Source organism: Hemiscyllium ocellatum, chromosome 32 (genome assembly GCF_020745735.1).
Source record: "Hemiscyllium ocellatum isolate sHemOce1 chromosome 32, sHemOce1.pat.X.cur, whole genome shotgun sequence".
Lineage (NCBI taxonomy): Eukaryota > Metazoa > Chordata > Chondrichthyes > Orectolobiformes > Hemiscylliidae > Hemiscyllium > Hemiscyllium ocellatum.
The window spans coordinates 14003416-14026490 of record NC_083432.1 but is presented as its reverse complement, the minus strand read 5'-3'; the positions used below and the strand labels follow the sequence as shown (position 1 = coordinate 14026490).

The 23075-nt window shown below is 43.4% G+C and overlaps 1 protein-coding gene across 2 annotated transcripts in view; it reads right to left on the bottom strand.

Annotated features, from left to right (window-relative positions):
* Positions 1-23075, bottom strand: part of LOC132830697 (proto-oncogene Wnt-3) — a 116151-nt gene that overhangs the window by 33409 nt on the left and 59667 nt on the right. For both annotated transcript variants that reach the window (XM_060848512.1, XM_060848510.1), the window contains exon 3: positions 16888-17153. In XM_060848512.1, the coding sequence (XP_060704495.1) occupies positions 16888-17153 (266 nt within the window). The remainder of the gene's footprint in view (positions 1-16887; positions 17154-23075) is intronic.

Here is a 23075-nt window from a genome sequence, read left to right as displayed (position 1 = left end):
AGAGGGATCAGGTCCTTCTCCATCCTTTCACCCAAAATCCCCTCCATTGCACTCGCCACAGCGCTCCAGTATGTTTGAAGCCTACCCATAGGACCAGAGACAATGGGTAAGAGTGCCCGTACCGACCTTGGACTTGGGGTGCCTCTGGTTTAAATTTTGACAAACGATCCGGAGTCAAGTGGACCCTGTGGAGAATCTTCACATGTAAAGCATGGGTCCTATTGCAAATTGATTTCTTGCATTTTTCCAAATATCTTCCCATGCCTCAGAGGAGACCTCAACGCCTAGCTCTCTCTCCCACACCCTGCAGAGTCGATCAAACTCATCTGAGGGGACACCCCCCCCCCATCGATAGTATGAAGCGCTGACAGAGGGTGTACTCTTAGCACCGAGCACCCTCCTCTCTATATTGGATTTGTAGGGATCAGTCAAAAGTGTAGTCTTTTTTTGAATAAAAATCTCTAACTTGAAAAAAATGAAAGAGGTCCCTTTTAGGTGGCTCGTGTTTCGGTGCTAACTGATCAAAGGACATCATTGTGTCTCCCTCAAATAAATCGTCAATGCAAGACACACATCCTAGCTGCCCAATGTTTGAATTCTGAATCTACCATCCACAATTGAAAACCCAGCGTACCCACTATTGGTGTAAGAGAAGATGTTTTGCCAATATTACCTTCCCTCTGCTGAATTGCCCTTCATGCTTTAACATTATTGATAACTACTGGGTTATGGCAATATTCCCTAACTGTCCTCATTTTGTCTAAAAACAGCATGCTAGTAATTATAGACCGGTTAGCTTAACCTCTGCAGTGGGGAGGATGCTTGAGTCTGTTATCAAGGAAGATATAACAAGACATCTCAATAGAAATTGTCCCATTGGGCAGATACAGCTTGGATTCATGAAGGGCAGGTCATGTTTAACTAATCTTTTGGAATTCTGTGAAGACATTGCGAGCAAGGAGGACACTAGGGACCGAGTAGATGTGGTGAAGCTAGACTTCCTGCAGGCCTTTGACAAGCTGCTGCACAAGAGGCTGCTGCATAAGATAAGGATGCAAGATGTTACACGTAAAGTATTAGCTTGGATAGAGGATTAATTGACTAACAGGAAGCAAAGAATGGGGATATTCTGGCTGGCAATCAGTGACTAGTGGTGTGCCTCAGGGATCAGTGTTGGGACCGCAATTATTCACATGTTATATCAAGTCATAGAGATGTACAGCATGGAAACAGACCCTTCAGTCCAACCCGTCCATGCCGACCAGATATCCCAAACCAAATTAGTCCCACCTGCCAGCACACGGCCCATATCTCTCCAAACCCTTCCTATTCATATACCCATCCAAATGCCTCTTAAATGTTACAATTGTACCAGCCTCCACCACTTCCTCTGGCAGCTCATTCCATACACGTACCACCCTCTGCGTGAAAAAGTTGCCCCTTAGATCTCTTTTATATCTTTCTCTTCTCACCCTAAACCTATGCCCTCTAGTTCTGGATTCCCCCACTGCAGGGAAAAGACTTTGCCTATTTACCTTATCCATGCCCCTCATAATTTTGTAAACTTCTATAAGGTCGCCCCTCAGCCTCTGACACTCCAGGGAATACAGCCCCAGCCTGTTCAGCCTCTCCCTATAGCTCAAATCCTCCAAACCTGGCAACATCCTTGTAAATCTTTTCTGAACCCTTTCAGGTTTCACAACATCTTTCCGATAGGAAGGAGACCAGAATTGCATGCAATATTCCAACAGTGGCCTAACCAATATCCTGTACATCCACAACATGACCTCCCAACTCCTGTACTCAATACTCTGGCCAATAAAGGAAAGCATACCAAACACCTTCTTCATTATCCTATCTACCTATGACTCCACTTTCAAGGAGCTATAAACCTGCACTCCAAGGTCTCTTTGTTCAGCAACACTCCCTCGGACCTTACCATTAAGTGTGTAAGTCCTGCTAAGATTTGCTTTCCCAAAATGCAGCACCTTGCATTTATCTGAATTAAACTCCATCTGCCACTTCTCAGCCCATTGGCCCATCTGGTCCAGATCCTGTTGTAATCTGAGGTAACCCTCTTCGCTGTCCATTACACCTTCAATTTTGGTGTCATCTGCAAACTTACTAACTGTACCTCTTATGCTCACATCCAAATCATTTATGTAAATGACAAAAAGTAGAGCACCCAGCACCAATCCTTGTGGCACTCCACTGGTCACAGGCCTCCAGTCTGAAAAGCAACCCTCCACCACCACCATCTGTCTTCTACCTTTGAGCCAGTTCGGTATCCAAATGGCTAGTTCTCCCTGTATTCCAAGAGATCTAACCTTGCTAATCAGTCTCCCATGGGGAACCTTGTCGAACGTCTTACTGAAGTCCATATAGATCACATCTACTGCTCTGCCCTCATCAATCCTCTTTGTTACTTCTTCAAAACACTCAATCAAGTTTGTGAGACATGATTTCCCACACACAAAGCCATGTTGACTATCCCTAATCAGCAGGTCAGACAGCATCCAAGGAGCAGGAGAATCAACGTTTCGGGCATGAGCCCTTCCTGAAGAAGGGCTCATGCCCGAAACGTCGATTCTCCTGCTCCTTGGATGCTGCCTGACCTGTTGCGCTTTTCCAGCAACACATTTTCAGCTCTGATCTCCAGCATCTGCAGTCCTCATTTTCTCCTATCTCTAATCAGTCCTTGCCTTTCCAAATGCATGTACATCCTGTCTCTCAGGATTCCCTCCAACAACTTGCCCACCACCGAAGTCAGGCTCACCGGTCCATAGTTCTCTGGCTTGTCTTTACCGCCCTTCTTAAACAGTGGCACCATGTTTGCCAACCTCCAGTCTTCCAGCACCTCATCTGTAACTATCGATGATACAAATATCGCACAAGAGGCCCAGCAATCAGTTCTCTGGCTTCCCACAGAGTCGTCGGGTACACCTGATCAGGTCCTGGGGATTTATCCACCTTTAACCGTTCAAGACATCCAGCACTTTCTCGTCTGTAATCTGGACATTTTGCAAGATGTCACCATCTACTTCCCTACAGGCTATATCTTCCATATCCTTTTCCACAGTAAATAATGATGCAAAATATTCATTTAACATCTCCCCCATTTTCTGCGGCTCCACACAAAGGCTGCCTTGCTGATCTTTCTCTCCCTCGTTACCCTTTTGTCCTTAATATATTTGTAAAAACCCTTTGGCTGCGAGATGATTTGGAGTTGGGGACCACGTGTAATGTGTCAAAGTTTGCAGATGACACTAAGATGAGTGGCAGACCAAAGTATGCAGAGCACTGGGAAACTTTTGCAGAGGAACACAGAGGTATGAATGAGTGGGCAAAGGTCTGGCAAATGAAATACCATGTTAATAAATGTGAAGTCATCCATTTTGATTGGAGTAACAATAAAAAGGATTTTTACATGCATAGTAAAAAGTTGCAGCATGCTGCTGTGCAGAGGGACCTGGGTGTCCTTGTGCATAAATCACAGAGGGCTGGTCTGCAGGTACAACAAGTAATTAGGAAGGCAAATGGAATTTTGTCCCTCATTGCTAAAGGGATTGTGTTTAAAAGCAGGGAGGTTATGTTACAGCTGTTCAGGGTGCTGGTGAGAAGGCCACACCTGGAGTACTGTATGCAGTTTTGGTCTCCTAACTTGAGTAAGGATATGCTGGCACTAGAGAGATTGTAGGGAAGGTTCACTAGGTTGATTCCGGAGTTGAGGGGGTTGGCCTATGAGGAGGCACTGAGTAGACTGGGATTATATTCATTGGAATTTAGAAGAATGAGGGGGATCTTATAGAAGGGAATAAGTAAGATAGTAGGAGACAGGATGTTTCCACTGGCAGATGAAACTAAGACAAGAGTGCATAGCCTCAAGATTAGAAGGAGCATATTTAGGACTGAATTGAAAAGGCACTTCTTCACGCAGAGGGTGATGAATCTATGGAATTCCCTGCTCAGTTGAAATAGTTGATGCTACTTCAGTAAATATTTTTAAAGCTAATGTAGATTTTTTTTAACAATAAAGGAATTAAGGGATACTGTGAGAGGACGGGTAAGTGGATCTGAGTCCGCGAAAAGATCAGCCATGATCTTACTGAATGGCGGACCAGGCTCGAAGGACCAGATGGCCTACTCCTGCTTCTAGTTCTGGAGTTACAATAAATATACAACCTGGTCATGGGAAACTTCAAAGGAGATGTCCACAATCACAACAATTACATTCAATATATACAGCAACCATTTTACTTAATTGTCAGCTAACATTCCAAATCTTTGATAAGTAGATAGTTAAGGGACACTCAAATGCACCTGTGGCAGACAACATGAGTGCAATAGTCAGTCTGCTTGGTACAATTGAAGGGATCATACCTGACAACGGACCACAATATATCGGAAGCCATTCAGGGACAGGTATATTAAATGGGGTATAAACCATGTGACAACCTCACCACATCATTCCAGATACAATGATCTCGCCAAATGAATGGTTTGCATGGTTAAAGCACTTATCATGCAATGCAGGGTGACAGAACAGGATCTTCACATTACCATGTTACGCCTGAGAGCTACAGTTCCAGATACAGGCTAGTGTCAACAGCAGATGTCATGTTGAAAAGTTGAAGTTAGGACAACTGTGCCAAGCCGTCACCTGACCAAGTTCTCAGAAAAACAGGACAAATTTACAAACATTGATACATAACTGACATGCAGGTGGGGAACTCTGCAGAAGGAAGGAAGGTCAGAGTCATACACATTACCCCAGGTAGAGGGTTACCTGCAGAAGTGTGCAAAGTGTGCAGTGAATCTAGATCCTATGAAGTGACAACACTCTATGGAGCAACACTAAAGAGAATCAAAGCCACTCCAGGCACTGTACAATATTCCAACTGTGCACAGAACACACACAAAAATACACCTGGATAATGAAGGTGTGGAAGATTACCATGACTACAACCAACACATATTAGGCCAACTCATGTACAAGTCAAGAACAGCTGATTGCAAAATCTACATCTCTGGAAGATTACACTATCATGAGATGTGGAAGTATTGTCATTCCAGCTATACATCATGTCCCTCGGGGATAAATAATGCCATTTTATTGGATGCATCAATTTTGTCAAGTTTCATGATATTTCTTGCTCTATCGTCCCAAACTCGCTTCATTGACTACCTACCTACTATGGTGATGTTCTTGTTGAATGCTCGCATAACCAGAACAACTTGCCTCTGCCAGGATATCCTCAAAAAGATTATTATTCCTGGCACTGCTTTCATCTTTAAAATGTGCAGCTGGCCAAGCACTGTCATTCCAGAGGTGGTCCGCACAGTGACTGACATTAGCCCCAGACACGACAGAGCAGGAGAAAATGACGCCTTGCTTTGTGGGTGGGGACTATGAGGTCCTGGTTGATTGGGTTACACAAAAGGGGTTATCCTCTGCCTTCACGACAGGAATGGAGGGCACAATGCCAGATCCTGCCAATCCAGGTCATGGTGGCCACTGGGGTCAGTGCAACCTGCAGGAATGGTCAGTAATGTAGGAAAGTCAATGACCTTCATCGCTCATCCAGGGAAACGGCAATCATTTTCTGTTTGCTTTCTCACACTCAATCTATTGCACAATTCTCTTACCAAGGGTCATGCTCCAACATTTTCACTGTAGTCTCCAATATCTTCCTTCGCTTGCTCTCACCTACCCCAACGTCCAACAGTAACCCAATATGGTCTCTGCGCTGCCTACTCACTTAGAGTCATAGAGTCATATAGATGTACAGCATGGAAACCGACCCTTCAGTCCAACCCGTCCATGCTGACCAGATATCCCAACCCAATCTAGTCCCACCTGCCAGCACCCAGCCCATATCCCTCCAAACCCTTCCTATTCATATACCCATCCAAATACCTCTTAAATGTTGCAATTGCACCAGCGTCCACCACTTCCTCTGGCAGCTCATTCCATGCACACACCACCCTCTGTGTGAATAAGTTGCGCTAAACCTATGACCTCTAGTTCTGGACTCCTCTACCCCAGGGAAGAGTCTTTGTCTATTTATCCTATCCATGCCCCTCATGATTTTATAACTCTCTATAAGGTCACCCCTCAGCCTCCGATGCTCCAGGAAAAACAGCCCCAACCTATTCAACCTCTCCCTACAGCTCAAATCCTCCAACCCTGGCAACATCCCTTAAATCTTTTCTGAACCCTTTCCAATTTCACAGCATCCTTCTGATGGGAAGGCAACCAGAATTCCATGCAATATTCCAAAAGTGGCCTAACCAATATCCTGTACAGCAGTAACATGGCCTACCAACTCCAATATTCAATACTCTGACCAATAAAGAAAAGCATACCAAGCACCTTCTTCACTATCCTATTTACCCTTGACTCCGCTTTCAAGGAGCTATGGACCTGCACTCCAAAGTCTCTTTGCTCAGCAACACTCCCTAGGACCTTTCAATTAAGTGTATAAGTCCTACTAAGATTTGTTTTCCCAAAATGCAGCACCTCGCATTTATCTGAATTAAACTCCATCTGCCACTTCTCAGCCCATTGGCCCATCTGATCAAGACCCCTTGTAATCTGAGGTAACCTTCTTCACTGTCCACTACACCTCCAATTTTGTCGTCATCTGCAAACTTACTAACTGTACCTCTTATGCTCACATCTAAATCATTTATATAAATAATGAAAAGCAGTGGATCCAGCACCGATCCTGGTGGCACTCCGCTGAAAACCAATGCTCCACCACCACCCTCTATCTTCTACCTTTGAGCCAGTTCTGTATCCAAATGGCTAGTTCTTCCTGTATTCCATGAGATCTAACCTTGCTAACCAGTATCCCATGGGGAACCTTGTCGAGTGCCTTACTGAAGTCCATATAGATAACGCCCACCACTCTGTCCTTATCAATCTTCTTTGTCACTTCTTCAAAAAACTCAATCAAGTTTGTGAGACAGGATTTTCCATCCCGAAAGCTAGATATCTCATCACTTTCCTCCACCAGCACTACCAGTTGTGTCATCCATTTTCATCTCGCTCAATCCTTCTCTTTCTTCTCATTTACAAGAGAAAAGAGTGTGTTACAGTACAGAAAGAACAAAGACATGTGGTGAACTGTGCAATATTCAATTCCTGGCCTTTTACAAAGCGTATTCTGACCCTGAATTGCCCGAGTGGATAACTGACCGTGACCAAGTGCCTGGACTATTATCAGAAGCTGCCCTTGACATTCTATCCCAGGACTCTCCCTCAATGAAGGAAGTCTCCATTCATGTGACCGAAGACTGCTGACAGCCATGGTAAGCTTTCCAGCTTTGAATCTGTGCCAGAAGACAAGACAAGGCCTAAGAATGTAAGCCTGTGTCTCTGGATGAGGAGGCAAAGTGCTAAAAGGCAAGGTGAGGCAAGAATTCTGTTTGCATTCAGTTGGCTCGAATGAGTGTGAAGAGTGTAAGGGAACAGCCATGAGATGCAGCCTGGTCCAGTCATGAGCATTGCTAGTTGCAGGAGTGTACCAAAGTGCATCTTTGAAACGTGAAAGCATAGATCGGAGAGATGCTGTGAAGGTCCTGACAGGCTTACAGGTGTTAGCTGACAGTATCTGCAGACACGAGTGTATGTGAGCGTGCCCTGAGACTTTGTTGCCAAATGTCCAAGGTGGTGGTCCAGAAGAACAAGCAGTGAGCTGGAGTTGCCGAAAACCAGCTTGGACTTTCATGTCAGGAATTCACAGCATCTCGTTTCCTCACCATGGGTGGCAGAACAGAAATCTACATAGTAAGACTGAATCTCACCTCATTAATGAGTTTGTCAATTAGCAATACCCCTGTTCGTAAGCATTTCTCTGCTGCTTAGCGAGCACCTCATTTTGACGACTGGAACTAAATTGGAAAATGTAGTTAGCTGCTCGTGATATCAAATAGGCCTTGTTCCAATTATTATCTCAGTTTCAACATTGGAACACACTGTAATTGTGTAAACCATGTGAATGTAAGTGACACTTTTTTTTCTGGTGTGTTTACTAACCACAGCTGCATCACGAGGGCATGAAAACCTTGAAACAAACATCCCAGTGGCAATGGTATAAGGAAAGACCAAAGTGAGGAAAGCCATTCACTCCATCGTAGCTATTCCTTGACGTGCATTAATTCTTCCATCTAATATCTCATTTCTACTTTACTGGCCTCTTCATATATTTATATAGCACTTTTCATAATGACTGGACCTCTGAAAGCATGTACAGCTCATGAAGTCCTCTTTGCCTTGCCATTGTCGTAATGTAATAAAACCCATTGAATATATGTATTCAATGATCTCCCATAACCAGCAATATGATAGTGATCTAATGATCTGTTTTGTTTTTGTAATGTTGATTGATGGATAAACATTGGCCAGGAAACTGCTCTTCTTAAAAATAACACTAATGTATTGTTTATACAAACAGACAAGTGGGACTTTGCTTTGACATCTCATCTGAGACATTACCTCTGAACATACAACATTCCCTCCATTGGGCACTGGAGTGTCAGCTAGAGCCCTGGACTACTACTGAATCGAGAATCTTCTGATTCAAAGACACATGCGCTACCAACTAAATCAACACTATAACTTAATCATTTTTGGCGATTTTAGGTTTTGATCTTGAATGAATTCTAATTTATGTCCCCTGGCCTCTCTTCATTTAATGTATTAATTTTTTTTGTTCAATCCTGGGACATACAGCACACAAACAAACCCTTCGGACCAACCAGTTCATGCTGAACATAACCCCAAACTAAACTAGTCCCACCTGCCTGCCCTCTCCCTCCAAACCTTTCCTATTCATTAACTATCCAAATATCTTTTAAATGTTGTAATTGTACCCACATCCACCACTTCCTCGGGAAGTTCATTCCACACGCGAACCATCCTTGTGTAAAAAAATTTGCCCCCATGTCTTTTTTAAATCTCTCTTCTCTTACCTTAAACATTTACCCCTAGTCTTGAAATTCCCCATCCTAGGGAAAAGACAATTACTATTAACTCTATCTATACTGCTCATTATTTTATAAACTTCCATCAGGTCATCTCTCAACCTCCTATGCCCTAGTGAAGAAAGGTTCCAGCCTATCCAGCCTTTTTTTATAACTCAAACCCCCATACCCAGCAACATCCTGGTAAATCTCTTTTGAACCTTCTCCAGCTTAATAATATCCTTCCTACAACTGGGTGACCACAACTGGACACAGTATTGCAGAAGAGGCATCATCAATATTCTGTACAACCTCAACATGACTTCCCACTCCTCTACTCACATGACTGAGGAATGAAAGCCTTTTTAACAACCCTGTCTATACATGACACAACAGCTGGTCAGTATTTATTGCCCACCCATAGTCGCCCTTGAGAGGGTGGTGGTGAGCTGCCTTTTTGAACGGTTGCAGAGAACATGCCGGAAGTTGACTCACAATGCCCTTAAAGGAGATAATTCCAGAATTTTGACTCAGTGATGGTGAAAGAATGACGATAGGTTTCCAAGTCAGGATGGTGCATAACTTGGAGGAGAACTTGCAAGTGGCGCTGTATTGTGAAATTATAATCCAGGATCACATTATTTATGTAATTATTCATTACTGTTCGACACACTCTCTCAATAATCTGTAAAGTTACAGCAGTAGTGATCTTTATCAAAGTTGGAGAAGTACATGTAACACTTCAATTTTCTACAGAAATTGATTTTGAATCATCAAAAGCATTTCAGTGTTTAAATCATTATTGTCAACTTGTATGGTCTATGTTTAGATTCCAAATGTTCTGATTAAATTGTACAAGGTAGAGAATCAAAGACAAGTGTCCTGAGGTACAGATACAACAGATTGTGTAGCTCTTGGCTGAAATATGTCTGTTACCAACATGCAAAAGATTTGTGTGGTACTTGAAATAGATTCATTAAACCCACTAATGATGTGTACGTTACAAATAGGGCACTAGCAAAAAAAGAAACATGTGATTCTGCATTCATAGATCATAGAACACCTGAAGTGCTTTCCAGCCAAGTAAATATTTTTGAAATGTAGTTATCGGTTTAATGTATGATATGCAACAGCTAATTTGCATGGAGCAATTGCCACAATGACAATATAATCTGTTTTTTTATATGTTGGTTGAAGGATGAGCTGGAGAATTGGGAAACCTTCCCCAGTTTCTCTTTGAAGTAATGCCATGGGATATTTGTTCTCACCTGAGAAAACAACAGGTGTTGATTTGATACTTCATTCAAAGGCTTGCACCTCCAATGTTTCATGTCAGCACCTCAGTATCAACCTGCACTCCATGCTCAGTGTTCTGGAGTGAGGCTTGAACCCACAATCTTCTGACCAAGGTGAAAGAAGCATGCAAAAGAGGAGACATTCAAGCAAACACTAACAGCCTACTCACACGTTCTGTATGAACTGTGTTGGCACAATGTGGGTTGAAGCCAGTGATAGCATCTTTCAGGACTGTTAAACCAGCAAGTCCTTCCATTGAATAGATACACATAATAAAACATGCACAGAACCTCTCAGAATGGGCATGTGCAAAGTGGATTCTAAAGCAGGAAGAATTAGATTTGGAGGGGCTTCGAGATGACCCCAAGCTTGAATAAAGAGATAGAATTTCAAAGGAAGACAGAGCAATGATGTTAAGACTTCTAGACAGTAGGACATGGATAAGAGAAAAACCTACCAGTAATTATGACCAAAAGAGACAGAGATATATTAGGTGCTACAAAAATAGAATGTGCATTTGTATCATGTCTTTGATATGTAAAATATCCTAACATATTTCTCAGCAAAATGTTTCTCAAACAACTTGATACTGAATCCATGAAATATTAGGACTGCTGTCCAAAAGCATGGCCAAAGAAGCAGCTTGGACAAAGTGAGGACTGCAGGTGTTGGAGAAGAAAAGCACACCAGGTCAGGCAGCATCCAGGAGAGTCGAAGTTCTGGGCATAAACCCTTCATCAGGAATGTGAAGGGGGAAGGGGGCTGAGAGATAAATACAGGGGTGGGGGTGGGGCTGGAAGGTAGGTGGGAAGGCAATAAGTGGATGCAGATGGGGGCTAATAGTGATAGGTCAGTGAGGAGGCTGGAGTGGATGGGTGGGAAGATAGGCAGGTAGGACAGGTGAGGACAAGGGGGTGGTGCCGAGTTGGAGGGTTGGATCTGGGATGAGGTGGGGGAAGGGGAGATTTGGAAACTAGTGAAGTTGATGTTGAGGTCGTGTGGTTGTAGGGTCCTGAGGCAGAAGATGAGGTGTTCTTCTTCCAGTTGGTGGGTGGCTTTGTTTTGGTGGTGGAAGAGGCCAAGGAATTGCATGTCCCTGGGGGAGTTGGAAGGTAGGTGAAGTGTTCAGTCATAGGGCGAACAATGCACGGAACCTCTCAGAATGTACATGTGCAATGGGGTTGTTTGATGCATGTGTCCCAGAGATGTTCCCTGAACAACTCCACAAGTTGGCGTCCTGTCTCCCCAATGTAGAGGACACCACATCAAGAGCAACGGATGCAGTAGATGACATGGGTGGATTTGCAGGAAATTCTCTACTGGATGTGAAATGATGCTTTGGGACCTTGGACAGAGGTGAGGGAGGAGATGTGAGCTCAGGTTTTACATCTTGTGTGGCAGCCAGGGAAGGTGCCAGGTGTGGAGGGAGAGTTGATGGGAGATGTGGACCTAATGAGGGAGTCTCAGAGAGAATGGTCTCTATGAAATGCAGACAGGGTGGTGGGGTCTGACTGTAGCTAGCAGAAATGACGGAGGATGATGCCTGTATCTAGAGTTTTGTGGAGTGGAAGGTGAGGACCAGAGGGATTCTATCCTAGTTGCAGTTGGGGCAAAGGGGGTCGAGGGCCGAGATGCAGGAAGTGCAGGAGATGCGCTGGAGGGCATTGTTGATCTTGTGGGAGGCTAACTTGCTATCCTTGAAATAAGAGGAGATCTGGGATGTCCTGAAGTGGAATTGCTCTTCCTGGGAGCAGATACAGTGAAGCCAGAGGAATTGGGAGTAAGAAATCAAATATTTTACAGGAAGGGAGGTGAGAGGAGGTATAGTAAAGGGAGTTGTGGTACTCTCCTGCTTTTCAGATGTTGCCTGACCTGCTGTGCTTTTCCAGCATCATCCTTTACGACAAGGAAGGAGCTTGTAAGGAAGAAAGAGTGGAAAAGTTTAAGCAGGGGAGTCAGGCACAGCCAGAAATGTAAGGGTGCTGGATATTGATAACGCATGAAATGCCAGAATTAGAGGAATGCAGTTTTTTTTTCAGAGTTAGGCTTAGAGCAGAGCTATTAATAAAGTTGATTTCATTTACAGTACTGTTAACAGCTGGAGTACTGCAGACAGCAACTGCCAGGGTAAACATGAGTGTGGATTTGAATAGTTGAAGCAGGTTGGCTGATATTCTTTCTCGCAGCTGAAGACTAATATGGATTATGCTTCTATTATAAAGATTCCTTGATGAAGGATGATTGACATATACCTGCAGGGTGCCTAATTGTCAGTGCGTGCCAGAAAGACACACTGGCTTCTCGCCATCTATCTGTTTATACACAGCAAACACCTGGATGGATGCTTTTCATGCCAGAATAGCTAATCTCTCATATACAGCACCAAGCTTGTTCCGAAGTGTAAACTACCTTCCGACATTTCCACCATTAGGAAGCTATCACAATAAGTGAGGTTTCATTTAAATATAATTAAGGCTGAGGTAGATAGATCTTTGATTCCCAAGGGGATGAAAGATAATTGGGGATTTGCAGGAATGTAGAGTTGAGGTTAAAATCAAATCAGCCATGATCTTATTGAATGGTGGAACAGACTCAAAGGGCTGAGTGACTTACTCTTGTTCCATATTCATATGTGATCCCCTCTTCAACTGTGCTCTCAAGTATTGCACGAGCTGTCTTCTTCCACTCAGTCTCCAAATAGGATGGTTCATTTTAAGTCTATGCCAACCTCTTTCAAAACCTTCTGGCTGTATCATTTCAGCCTTCTTCCAATGTGATTATTGAAAACACCAATCTCTGTGTCATGAGGATTTCTAATACATTATTCTTAATTGGGAACTGTGTTCTAAAGTAAAGTTAAGTGGATTCCGTCAGTTCTGAAGAAGGGTCACTGCACTCACAAGGTTAACTCTGCTTCCTCTCTACAGATGCTGCCATACCCACTCAGTTTCTCCAACAATTTGTCTTTTTTTATTTTGGTTTTGTGAAGGTGACATTTTTTGAAAGGGTCAGAAAACTTTTTCATCATCAGGTTAAAACAGTCTTTCCAATAAATCATGAGATTTAAGCTAAATGTCCAGAACGTCTGCTACTGGGATAACTGCAGATATGTTTACTAATTTAAAATTTACCACCTGGAGAAAAACTGATAGACAGGGGCCATAAGTAGGTCCAGTTCAAAGAGAAAATATCCATGCCAGCACATGGGCAGTTTAGTTCCACCAGTCTACAGCTGGAAAGAGGTCTCAACTTGTTTTAGCAGTTCAAACAGACAGCGCTGATAAAGCCCAGAACTCTACATAGAATCAAAACATACAGAAGAGGCCCTTCGGCCCATTGAGTCTATATCGCTTTTCCCTGAGTTCAGTGAAGAAAGGTCAGTGAATTAGGCCATTAATCAGGGAGAGACAGTAAGATAGAGAATCACACCTGATGAACATGCAAATATTCAGTGAAAGGAAGTGCTTGTGACCTTATCAATTTAGTAAATATTAAAGAGTGGGGTTAAGAGTCTGTGAAGGAATTGGTGGGAAAATGGGTAGATTCTTTCTTTTTGCTTTTATGATAAGATCTTTGATATCAAATGTAATAAATTCATGTCATTTTGTTAAAAGTATATTGGCAGACTCATGTGTATATGTTCAGTGACAGGCGACCAGAGTAATTAAATTGTCTAAATAAAATCTGTGGGGTTATTTAGCCAGTTTTCACACTGACTTGTCCAATAACACCATCAGCTAGGATCATAAAATTTGTGACCCTTGGTGCAGTATTCCCTCTTTGCCCTCTTTTTATACAGATTCATTCCCATCTATCGTAACAGCAAAGACCTACCCCACGTATCGTTGACAACATCCTTGGCTCCCCACACTTCTAATCTACATCCTGCATCATGCACAGGAAATGGCATTAACCTCCATAATTATCCTACCAACTTTGCCTCCCGATATTGATGAAACCTTTCTCTTTAACATCAAGGAATGAATGAATACAACTTGCTCCAATGGAACACCAGAACCTCCACCATAGTCCCATGCAGTCACTATGATTGCTGAGGTACAGAGTTGAAACTGGCATAATGTGCTCAAACTGTACCAATCCCAACCGTGTGCCACCTACATTAATAGTCAAGTTAATGCATTTCCTTCAACACATATGTTTCTTTGTGTACTGGGTTGGATTCTTTTGACTATGGTGCTAGGGAGTGACAACAAAACTGGTTTTATTTGGTGATAAAGAGATCAAAATGAAAACCCTTCCTATAACATAGAAAAATTACTTCAATCAAAAGAGACTAATTATTACAATCCCAGGATGTTCCTGCATAAGCTTTTTGGGAAGTGCAATTAATCCAATGTTTTGTAATTGCTTTATCAATAACCTCGCCTCTATTATATTGTCAGAATGGAAATGTTAACTGTTACTTCCACTGTACCCAATATGCTATTATCTGGTAATGAAGTGAACCAAGCCTACCTATTATTAGGCCTAGAAACATCCAGACAAGGGCTGACATGTAATATTTGAACCAGGCATTGACCACCTTCAATTAGAGATCAACTCCTTCTATTCTGTAAGGGTAACAACATTACCAGCTTACTCACCACATTTTAGGATGAGCTGTTGCCAAAAGCCAAATGGAAGTAACCAGCTCTGATGAAGACTCAACTAGACTCAAAACATTAGCTTGTTCTTTCTCCACAGATGCTGCTTGATCCTCCGTGATTTCAGCATTTTCTGTTTTCAGTACAGATTTCAGCAACTGCAATAATTTGCTCTGCCATCATTTCCAAGTTCTCATCTAAATCAGAACACTATCTTAACTTACATATCACCATTTCTTCATCATTGTTGGTCAGTATTTTTAGCCATTTCAGGAGTGGTACTCTTTACAGAAATGACAGCAGCAGTCTAAGGAGAAGGTTCACTACTAGCTTCCCAGGCCAATATCTGTGGTTTTGTCAGCATGGCCCACACTGAGACCAAATAAATCAAAATGTTCTATGTCAGGTAGCATGGTTCACTTCATGTGGAATCTTAACCAGGAAACAGGGATGGTTTTGGAGACTAGAACAGGAGGCAGGTACATAGCGGGTGATGCAAATTTGCAAAGTAATGCTTCAGGTCAGCCCCTTAGAATTATTACTTCTGGATGTTTGGCAGATTCAGTTGAGACATTCAAGAGGGTGTTGGACTATTGCTTCCATTTAAGTAATGTGCAATATTATGGAGAGAATGCAGGAGATTCAAACTAAGCTAATATGCTCAGTGCTGAATGGCCTCCTTCTGAATCTCGACAATCCTGTGATTTTGGCCCAGCAGTGAAGGACAGTCAATTAGTGGCAGGTCACCTGGGATCAGACTGGGGGGTGGAGGGAGGGGTGGGGGTTGCCAAGACCTTATCATTGGGGAACCAGCAAGTCTTTCTTTATTTGTTCCCCCTCATTCCCTCAAGCTAATCCCACCACAGCAGTGACTGCAAGTCAACTAATGGAACAGTTTCCCCTTCAGAATAGTCACCTGGCAACTGTGACCAGCAGTAACCTTGAGTAGCTTTGCGTATATTTTGAGGACATTGACACCTTGAGATGCCCTTGGGTGCTTGTGCCTGTGGAATCACATTTGGGCTGCCAGAGGGCGACACTGCTGCCTCTTTCATTGGAGAAACCAGTTCCTGTTCCACCGGCCATCCTTATACAGAAGGAAAAACCAGTAAAACTTATGAATGACACACACTGGTCCAACTTGCCTTGTACACCTCAGAACAGCTGCTACATTCTCTTCAAGTATTATTTGTTATTTTTGGTTTTTCCCTCCTGATGACTGGATGGTGATACCAGAGGTAACCTTTCCAATGCTCATGTTTGCTTTCTGACTTGGATAAGAAGCAAATACTAGATTTTCCAAGTGATATGGTTTGATTTTCTTCTCGATCCTTTGGGAAATTTCCACAGAAAGAGGGTAAGATTTACACTAATGCTAACACCGCTCAGTCATGACTGCATTGAAATTGTGGCACCAAGGTAATGCACACCCAACCTAGTCTCCTCAGATAAATACATGAACTGTATTTATAGTTCGGCTCAGTTAGTAGCCAGTCAGGCATGTGTGTACTCAGCATCCATCTAATATGGAAGTCCCTATCTACTTATTCCTTCAGTACAATACCAAGGAAGTGCCATTATGTCAGCTGTGTTAACCTTCAGATGAGATCCTAAACCAAAGCTTCCCCTCCCACTTTCCCTATCTCTCCCTCACCTTTGATGGTTTGTATAATAAATGGAAAAAGTACCACAGGTGATTTGGATGATGAGGAAAAAAAAACATTCAATTGTATGTAGGAGCACTTCTGGATGTATAAGAAAAGAATAAAAATTAAACATCCCATTCAAAGTGTCACAGTGAATATTCTTCTCTCACAATATACAAACATCCTTATATGCACAAAAAGGCCAAATATTCAACTTGTCAAAATATTCAAATTAAATTTCAATTCAGAATGTTATTTTTTAAAAACATCACAGTTTTTCAAGTTAAGCTCTTTCCAACCAAACTCAGTCCAGTCTAGCAGATTGTCGTCCCATTCTCTCTACACAGTCTAATCCAAAGCTACCCATTCCTTACCGTCCGTCCAGCCTCATTGTTGTGCCTGTTCATAGCAGACCTAGCATCTGGCCTGTTCTCTCGGGCATCAGCAAACTCCCTGGAGACCAGTACCCCAAACTCAGCATCCTCACTGCAGCCTCCCCACTTCCAGCCTTCGCCTGGTGGGCCCTTGTGGTGTGAGTCACAGCCACAGATAGTGTTGGAGCCCTCAGCGCAGGAGCGTGTCACAGCAAATGCCACTCCAGCTGAGGCAATGGCATGGACAAAGGCAGATTCCCGGGTGGCTGGAAGACAAAAGACAAAGAGGTACAGGGGATCAGAACGTGCACAGACTTCACCACATCAAACAGAAAAAAAAGACAATGAGGCATTTTTAAAAAATACGCACTATCGGTTATGATCTATCTGCAAACTATTGTGAACATGGCTATTGCCAATGTTTATGTTTCTTTCATGCCTTGAAACATAATTAGTTTATGTCATATGCCACAAATGGTATTATGGGTTAAAGAGTTGTGTCTTTTTGAAAGCCAATTTCTGAAATGAAAATGAATCAAAATAATGTTCTAACTTTACTTCAGTTTAATTTTATTTACAATACCAAGGTTTATAACATAACAGTACTTGAATACGAGCCCAGGCGTGGCACTAAACCCAAAAATGCAAGGTAATCATATTATTTGCAATTTGAAAATGGCTTCATTAATATATTTACTGTTGTTAATCCAAAAAATTAAATGTATAATGAACATTTTGTCTTATTATTTAAAGTTTTTGCTCTTATTTATCAACGTGCTGTTGTGTTATTTTGTTTTCCAGAAGAATATATTGCTATTTCCTCTCCTGAAATAGTCTTGCTCAGGCCAAGATACAGGTCCACAGGTACAGATAGCCTTCCAGGGCCCCATTCTTCATTTGGGTGGATACTGCAATCAAATCTGGTCCTGTACAAAGTTTTCTGTGCATGCTGATGGGTGATAATCAGGAGAGGAACCTTGATTTTATTTTGTTCCCTTTCTTACTCTGGAGATATTAAGTTGGGGACATTTCTGTAAAGAGAGTTCTTGTTAGCGCGGTTCATCTCATTAAAATGGTCATGGGTGGTAAGGCCCTCCTCACTAACAGGACTGTCAGTATTAATAGTTAAGTATTCAACTGAATCTCAGAGGTTTGCTTATAATCTTGAGCTCCCTTTTCATGATTTCAAACACCCCAGCCATTGAGTTGCATGCTGTGGACTCCATTCAAAGTATCTATTATCTTTATCTTTGAGTTGTACTGGAACCATTTAGGAATGAGATCAAGTTAGGTAGAATCACATCTGATTACTATATCAATCCATTAAATAACAAATACAGTTATGCAATGGCTTCTGAATTTTGATGGCTTTATATAAAATTTCCCCAGACATTATTTAATTATTCCATATAGTTTAAGTACTTAACTCAACCTTACATTAAAAAAGATCATATGCATTTCTTCAGGGCCTCCTAACGTTTACATACCATAGTTATAGAAAGGATGATTTTTGCTTCACAGATCTATTATTTTTGAAGGAATGGGGCTCTAGTATGTTTGACACAGGTTACCCAGCTTTGGTAAATGAGTTCAAATGCATTGCGGACTAATGGGATGAACAATGTTAAAAATCACACAACACCAAGTTATAGTCCAACAGGTTTATTTGGAAGCACTAGCTTTCGGAGTGCTGCTCCTTCATCAGGTGGTTGTGGAGTATAGTGCTTCCAAATAAACCTGTTGGATTATAACCTGGCGTTGTGTGATTTTTAACATTGTACACCCCAGTCCAACACCTCTATATAATCGGATGAAAGCATCCTTTACTGGCTGGCTCCAATGTGAACGGTGCTTTAGCAGGTACTCCATTGGTTGTAAAGTCTTTTGGTTTTTCCTGAAATTGTGAAAGGCACCAACAAATATATTTCATTCTTTCTCTCCTCCCCTCTTTCTTTATCTTGTTTGTTCTCATAAAGCTCAGCATGGCACAGGAGCAGTTTCATAATATATCCTCATTTCTCTTGTTATTCTTCCTTTGTGATGGTGTCAGTGCTATGCTTGGCTGTTCCTCCCCAAGCTGACATTGGGGCTTCACTTTGTATTGATTAATTATCAAAACTATGTATCCTACCTACTGAACAGTAATATGTAGGTACTTCAACATCAGATTTGCAAAACACTGCTTGGCAGAAATTGTGCAGAGGCACCCTACACTACATCACAACATGCTACATTTAACTGTTCAATTAGTTTTCTTTTTCTTTTGAATTATGCCATTCCGCATCCAATTGCTTTTTGCCCTCCATCCAAGATACTGCTGTCCCAAGTAATATGCATTTCTTAACTGATGCTATTGCTGTTCTACCCATGGAACCTTGCTGTGACAAATTGCCTGCCATATTTCCTGTTGCACAACAGGGACTACACTTGAAAAATAATTTCTTTGGCTGAAAAGCAGTTTGGAAAGCCCAGTTATTATGAACGGCCTTATATAAATGCATATTTTGCATATATAGTGGGACATATTTCCTGGTGTTTAAGCTGGCCCCTGCACATTGGCAACCATTGGTTCTTCTGCAACCATGAGCCTTCTTCCCAAGAACCATTGGCCAGCTGCAATAAGGTTCAATCCCACCTTAACTTGATGAGCCTGTCCACTGGCATTTGAGCAATGATCTTTGAATGGGAACATTAACTTCTTTTCCTCCTTGGCCCAGGGTCACTGAGGGTACTTATTTTAATAGACTTAATAGACCATTCAGCCCTTTGAGGCTGTTCCACCAATCATCAGATCATAGTTGATGGATACCTGAACTACACTTATCCACCTTGGCTCTATAATTTTTAATAATATTGTATGATTAGGACCCCTGGACCCAATTAGGATTAACTACTCAGCACATCTCAAATACTCATCCAGCGGACAGTCACACTTTGTTCTGTGAGACAGATATGCAATGTCTCTTCCCTGTTATTCACACTTTTCCGTTGAACACAGATAATGCTGCCAATCATCCCTGGTATGTTATTGTGTCAGTATTCTGCAGTATGTGACCGAATTTAGAAAGCTGAATTTTACAAAGATAAGGAAGGAAAGAAAGAAGCAAGGAAAGACCAAAGGGAAGAAAGAAAGTCATACATGCATTACTTTTCGTTTACTTTCTCAACCTCAAGCTTTCTCAAAACACTGTACAGCGAATGAATTATTTCTGAAATATACTCACTGCTTTAACATAGAAAACACAAGTCAGATTGAATGCTGACACCCACAGTAATTAGATAACTAACCAATAATCTGATTTCATTCTTGGTTGAGGAAGGAAAGTTGTTTAGGGCAGTAGGCAAAATCCTCTGCTTTTTTTTGAAGTCATGTCATGGGGTCTGTGCTATCCATCAAATAATGAGGGAAGACACAGTTTAACTCACAGTGAAAACTATAGCACCTGTAAAATTGTGGTTGTCCCTCAGTATTCCACTGGAGTGTCAGCCTGGGTTGTGTACTCATGTTATTGTAGAGTTCACAAAATTCCTGTTTACCCACAGTAATGTTTGGTATCACGTTTGCTTCATGTATGTTGGTGCTCAGGTTCCTGAAGAGAAGGCTCAATGGGCCAAATGGCCTATTCCTGCTCTTATTTCTTAGCTCACCTTTTCTCAGAGGAAACAAGCAATTTGGCCATGAAACTTTAGCTAAACATTTATCCTCTGAACTCTTGCATAAAACTGTGGCAGCTTGAACGAAAATGCTTTCCATGAAGCTAACTAAAAAAGACAAGAGAAACTTTGGATTGTCATAAAAGCCCAAATGGTTCTCCAGGAACTGAACCTCCGTGCCCTGACCACCTGAAAAACAGCAATTCCTTGTTTTCTGGATAACAAATGACTGGCAATAAATGTTACTTAGCCAATACCACTCACATCCCAAAGAGAGGAGGGGAGGCAGTGGTATAACAGTAGTCATCTAAGAGTCTCAAATTCATTTTCTGAGGGCATGTGATTCATATCCCATCATAGTACATGGTGAGATTTGAATTCAGTAAAAGTCTGACATGAAAAGCTAATCCATAATGGCAGCCATGTATTAAAACTGTGGATGCTGGAAATCAGAAACAGAAATTGCTGGAAAAACTCAGCAGGTCAGGCATAATCTGTGGAGAGAAAGCAGAGTTAACATTTTGTGTCCAGTGACACTTCTTCAGAACTTCAGACCTTAGAATTATAGAATCCCCACAGTGTGGAAATGACCCTTCAGCCCAACAAGTCCACACCAACCCTCCGAAGAGCAATCAACCCAGACCAATTACCCCTACCCTATATTTACCCCTGACTAATGCACCAAACCTACACATCCCTGAATACTATGGGCAATTTAGCATGGCGAATTCACTTAGCGACTTCACATGGCGACTTTAGTCCCCGCCCCTAACCCCGCCCCCAGCTCCAGCTCCAGCTCCAGTCCCACACCAGGTCCTAGCTCCCAGCCCTGCCGGATTTTCACCATCCCTCCAGATCTCCCCCTCTCTGAGGATGAGAGATCAGTCCTCAGCAGGGGCCTCACCTTCGTTGTCCCCGCCCCTAACCCCGCCCCCAGCTCCAGCTCCAGCTCCAGTCCCACACCAGGTCCTAGCTCCCAGCCCTGCCGGATTTTCACCATCCCTCCAGATCTCCCCCTCTCTGAGGATGAGAGATCAGTCCTCAGCAGGGGCCTCACCTTCGTTGTCCCCGCCCCTAACCCCGCCCCCAGCTCCAGCTCCAGCTCCAGTCCCACACCAGGTCCTAGCTCCCAGCCCTGCCGGATTTTCACCATCCCTCCAGATCTCCCCCTCTCTGAGGATGAGAGATCAGTCCTCAGCAGGGGCCTCACCTTCGTTCCCCTACGCCCTCGGATTAATGAGTTCAACACGCGGCGAGATATTGAACAATTCTTCCGCCGCCTTCGCCTCCGTGCCTACTTTCACAACCAAGACTCCCGCCCACCCTCTGACGACCCCTTCTCCCGCCTCCAACACACCCCATCCACCTGGACACCCCGTGCAGGCCTCCTACCCGCCCTCGACCTCTTTATAGCCAACTGCCGCCGTGACATCAACCGACTCAACCTGTCCACCCCTCTCACCCACTCCAACCTCTCACCCTCAGAACGTGCAGCCCTCCACTCCCTCCGCTCCAATCCCAACCTCACCATCAAACCCGCAGACAAGGGAGGCGCGGTGGTAGTTTGGCGCACTGACCTGTACACCGCTGAAGCCAAACGCCAGCTCGCGGACGCCTCCTCTTATCGCCCCCTTGACCACGACCCCACCTCCCACCACCAAACCATCATCTCCCAGACCATCCAGGACCTCATCACCTCAGGGGATCTCCCATCCACCGCCTCCAACCTCATAGTCCCACAACCCCGCACCGCCCGTTTCTACCTCCTGCCCAAAATCCACAAACCTGCCTGCCCCGGCCGACCCATTGTCTCAGCCTGCTCCTGCCCCACCGAACTCATCTCCCAATACCTCGACACGGTCCTGTCCCCTTTAGTCCAAGAACTCCCCACCTACGTTCGGGACACCACCCACGCCCTCCACCTCCTCCAGGATTTTCGCTTCCCCGGTCCCCAACGCCTTATTTTCACTATGGACATCCAGTCCCTGTACACCTCCATCCCCCATCACGAAGGACTCAAAGCCCTCCGCTTCTTCCTTTCCCGCCGCACTAACCAGTACCCTTCCACTGACACCCTCCTTCGACTGACTGAACTGGTCCTCACCCTGAATAACTTCTCTTTTCAATCCTCCCACTTCCTCCAAACTAAAGGAGTTGCCATGGGCACCCGCATGGGCCCCAGCTATGCCTGCCTCTTCGTAGGATATGTGGAACAGTCCATCTTCCGCAACTACACTGGCACCACCCCCCACCTTTTCCTCCGCTACATCGATGACTGTATCGGCGCTGCCTCGTGCTCCCACGAGGAGGTTGAACAGTTCATCAACTTTACTAACACCTTCCATCCCGACCTGAAATTCACCTGGACTGTCTCAGACTCCTCCCTCCCCTTCCTAGACCTTTCCATTTCTATCTCGGGCGACCGACTCAACACAGACATCTATTATAAACCGACTGACTCCCACAGCTACCTGGACTACACCTCCTCCCACCCTGCCCCCTGTAAAAACGCCATCCCATATTCCCAATTCCTT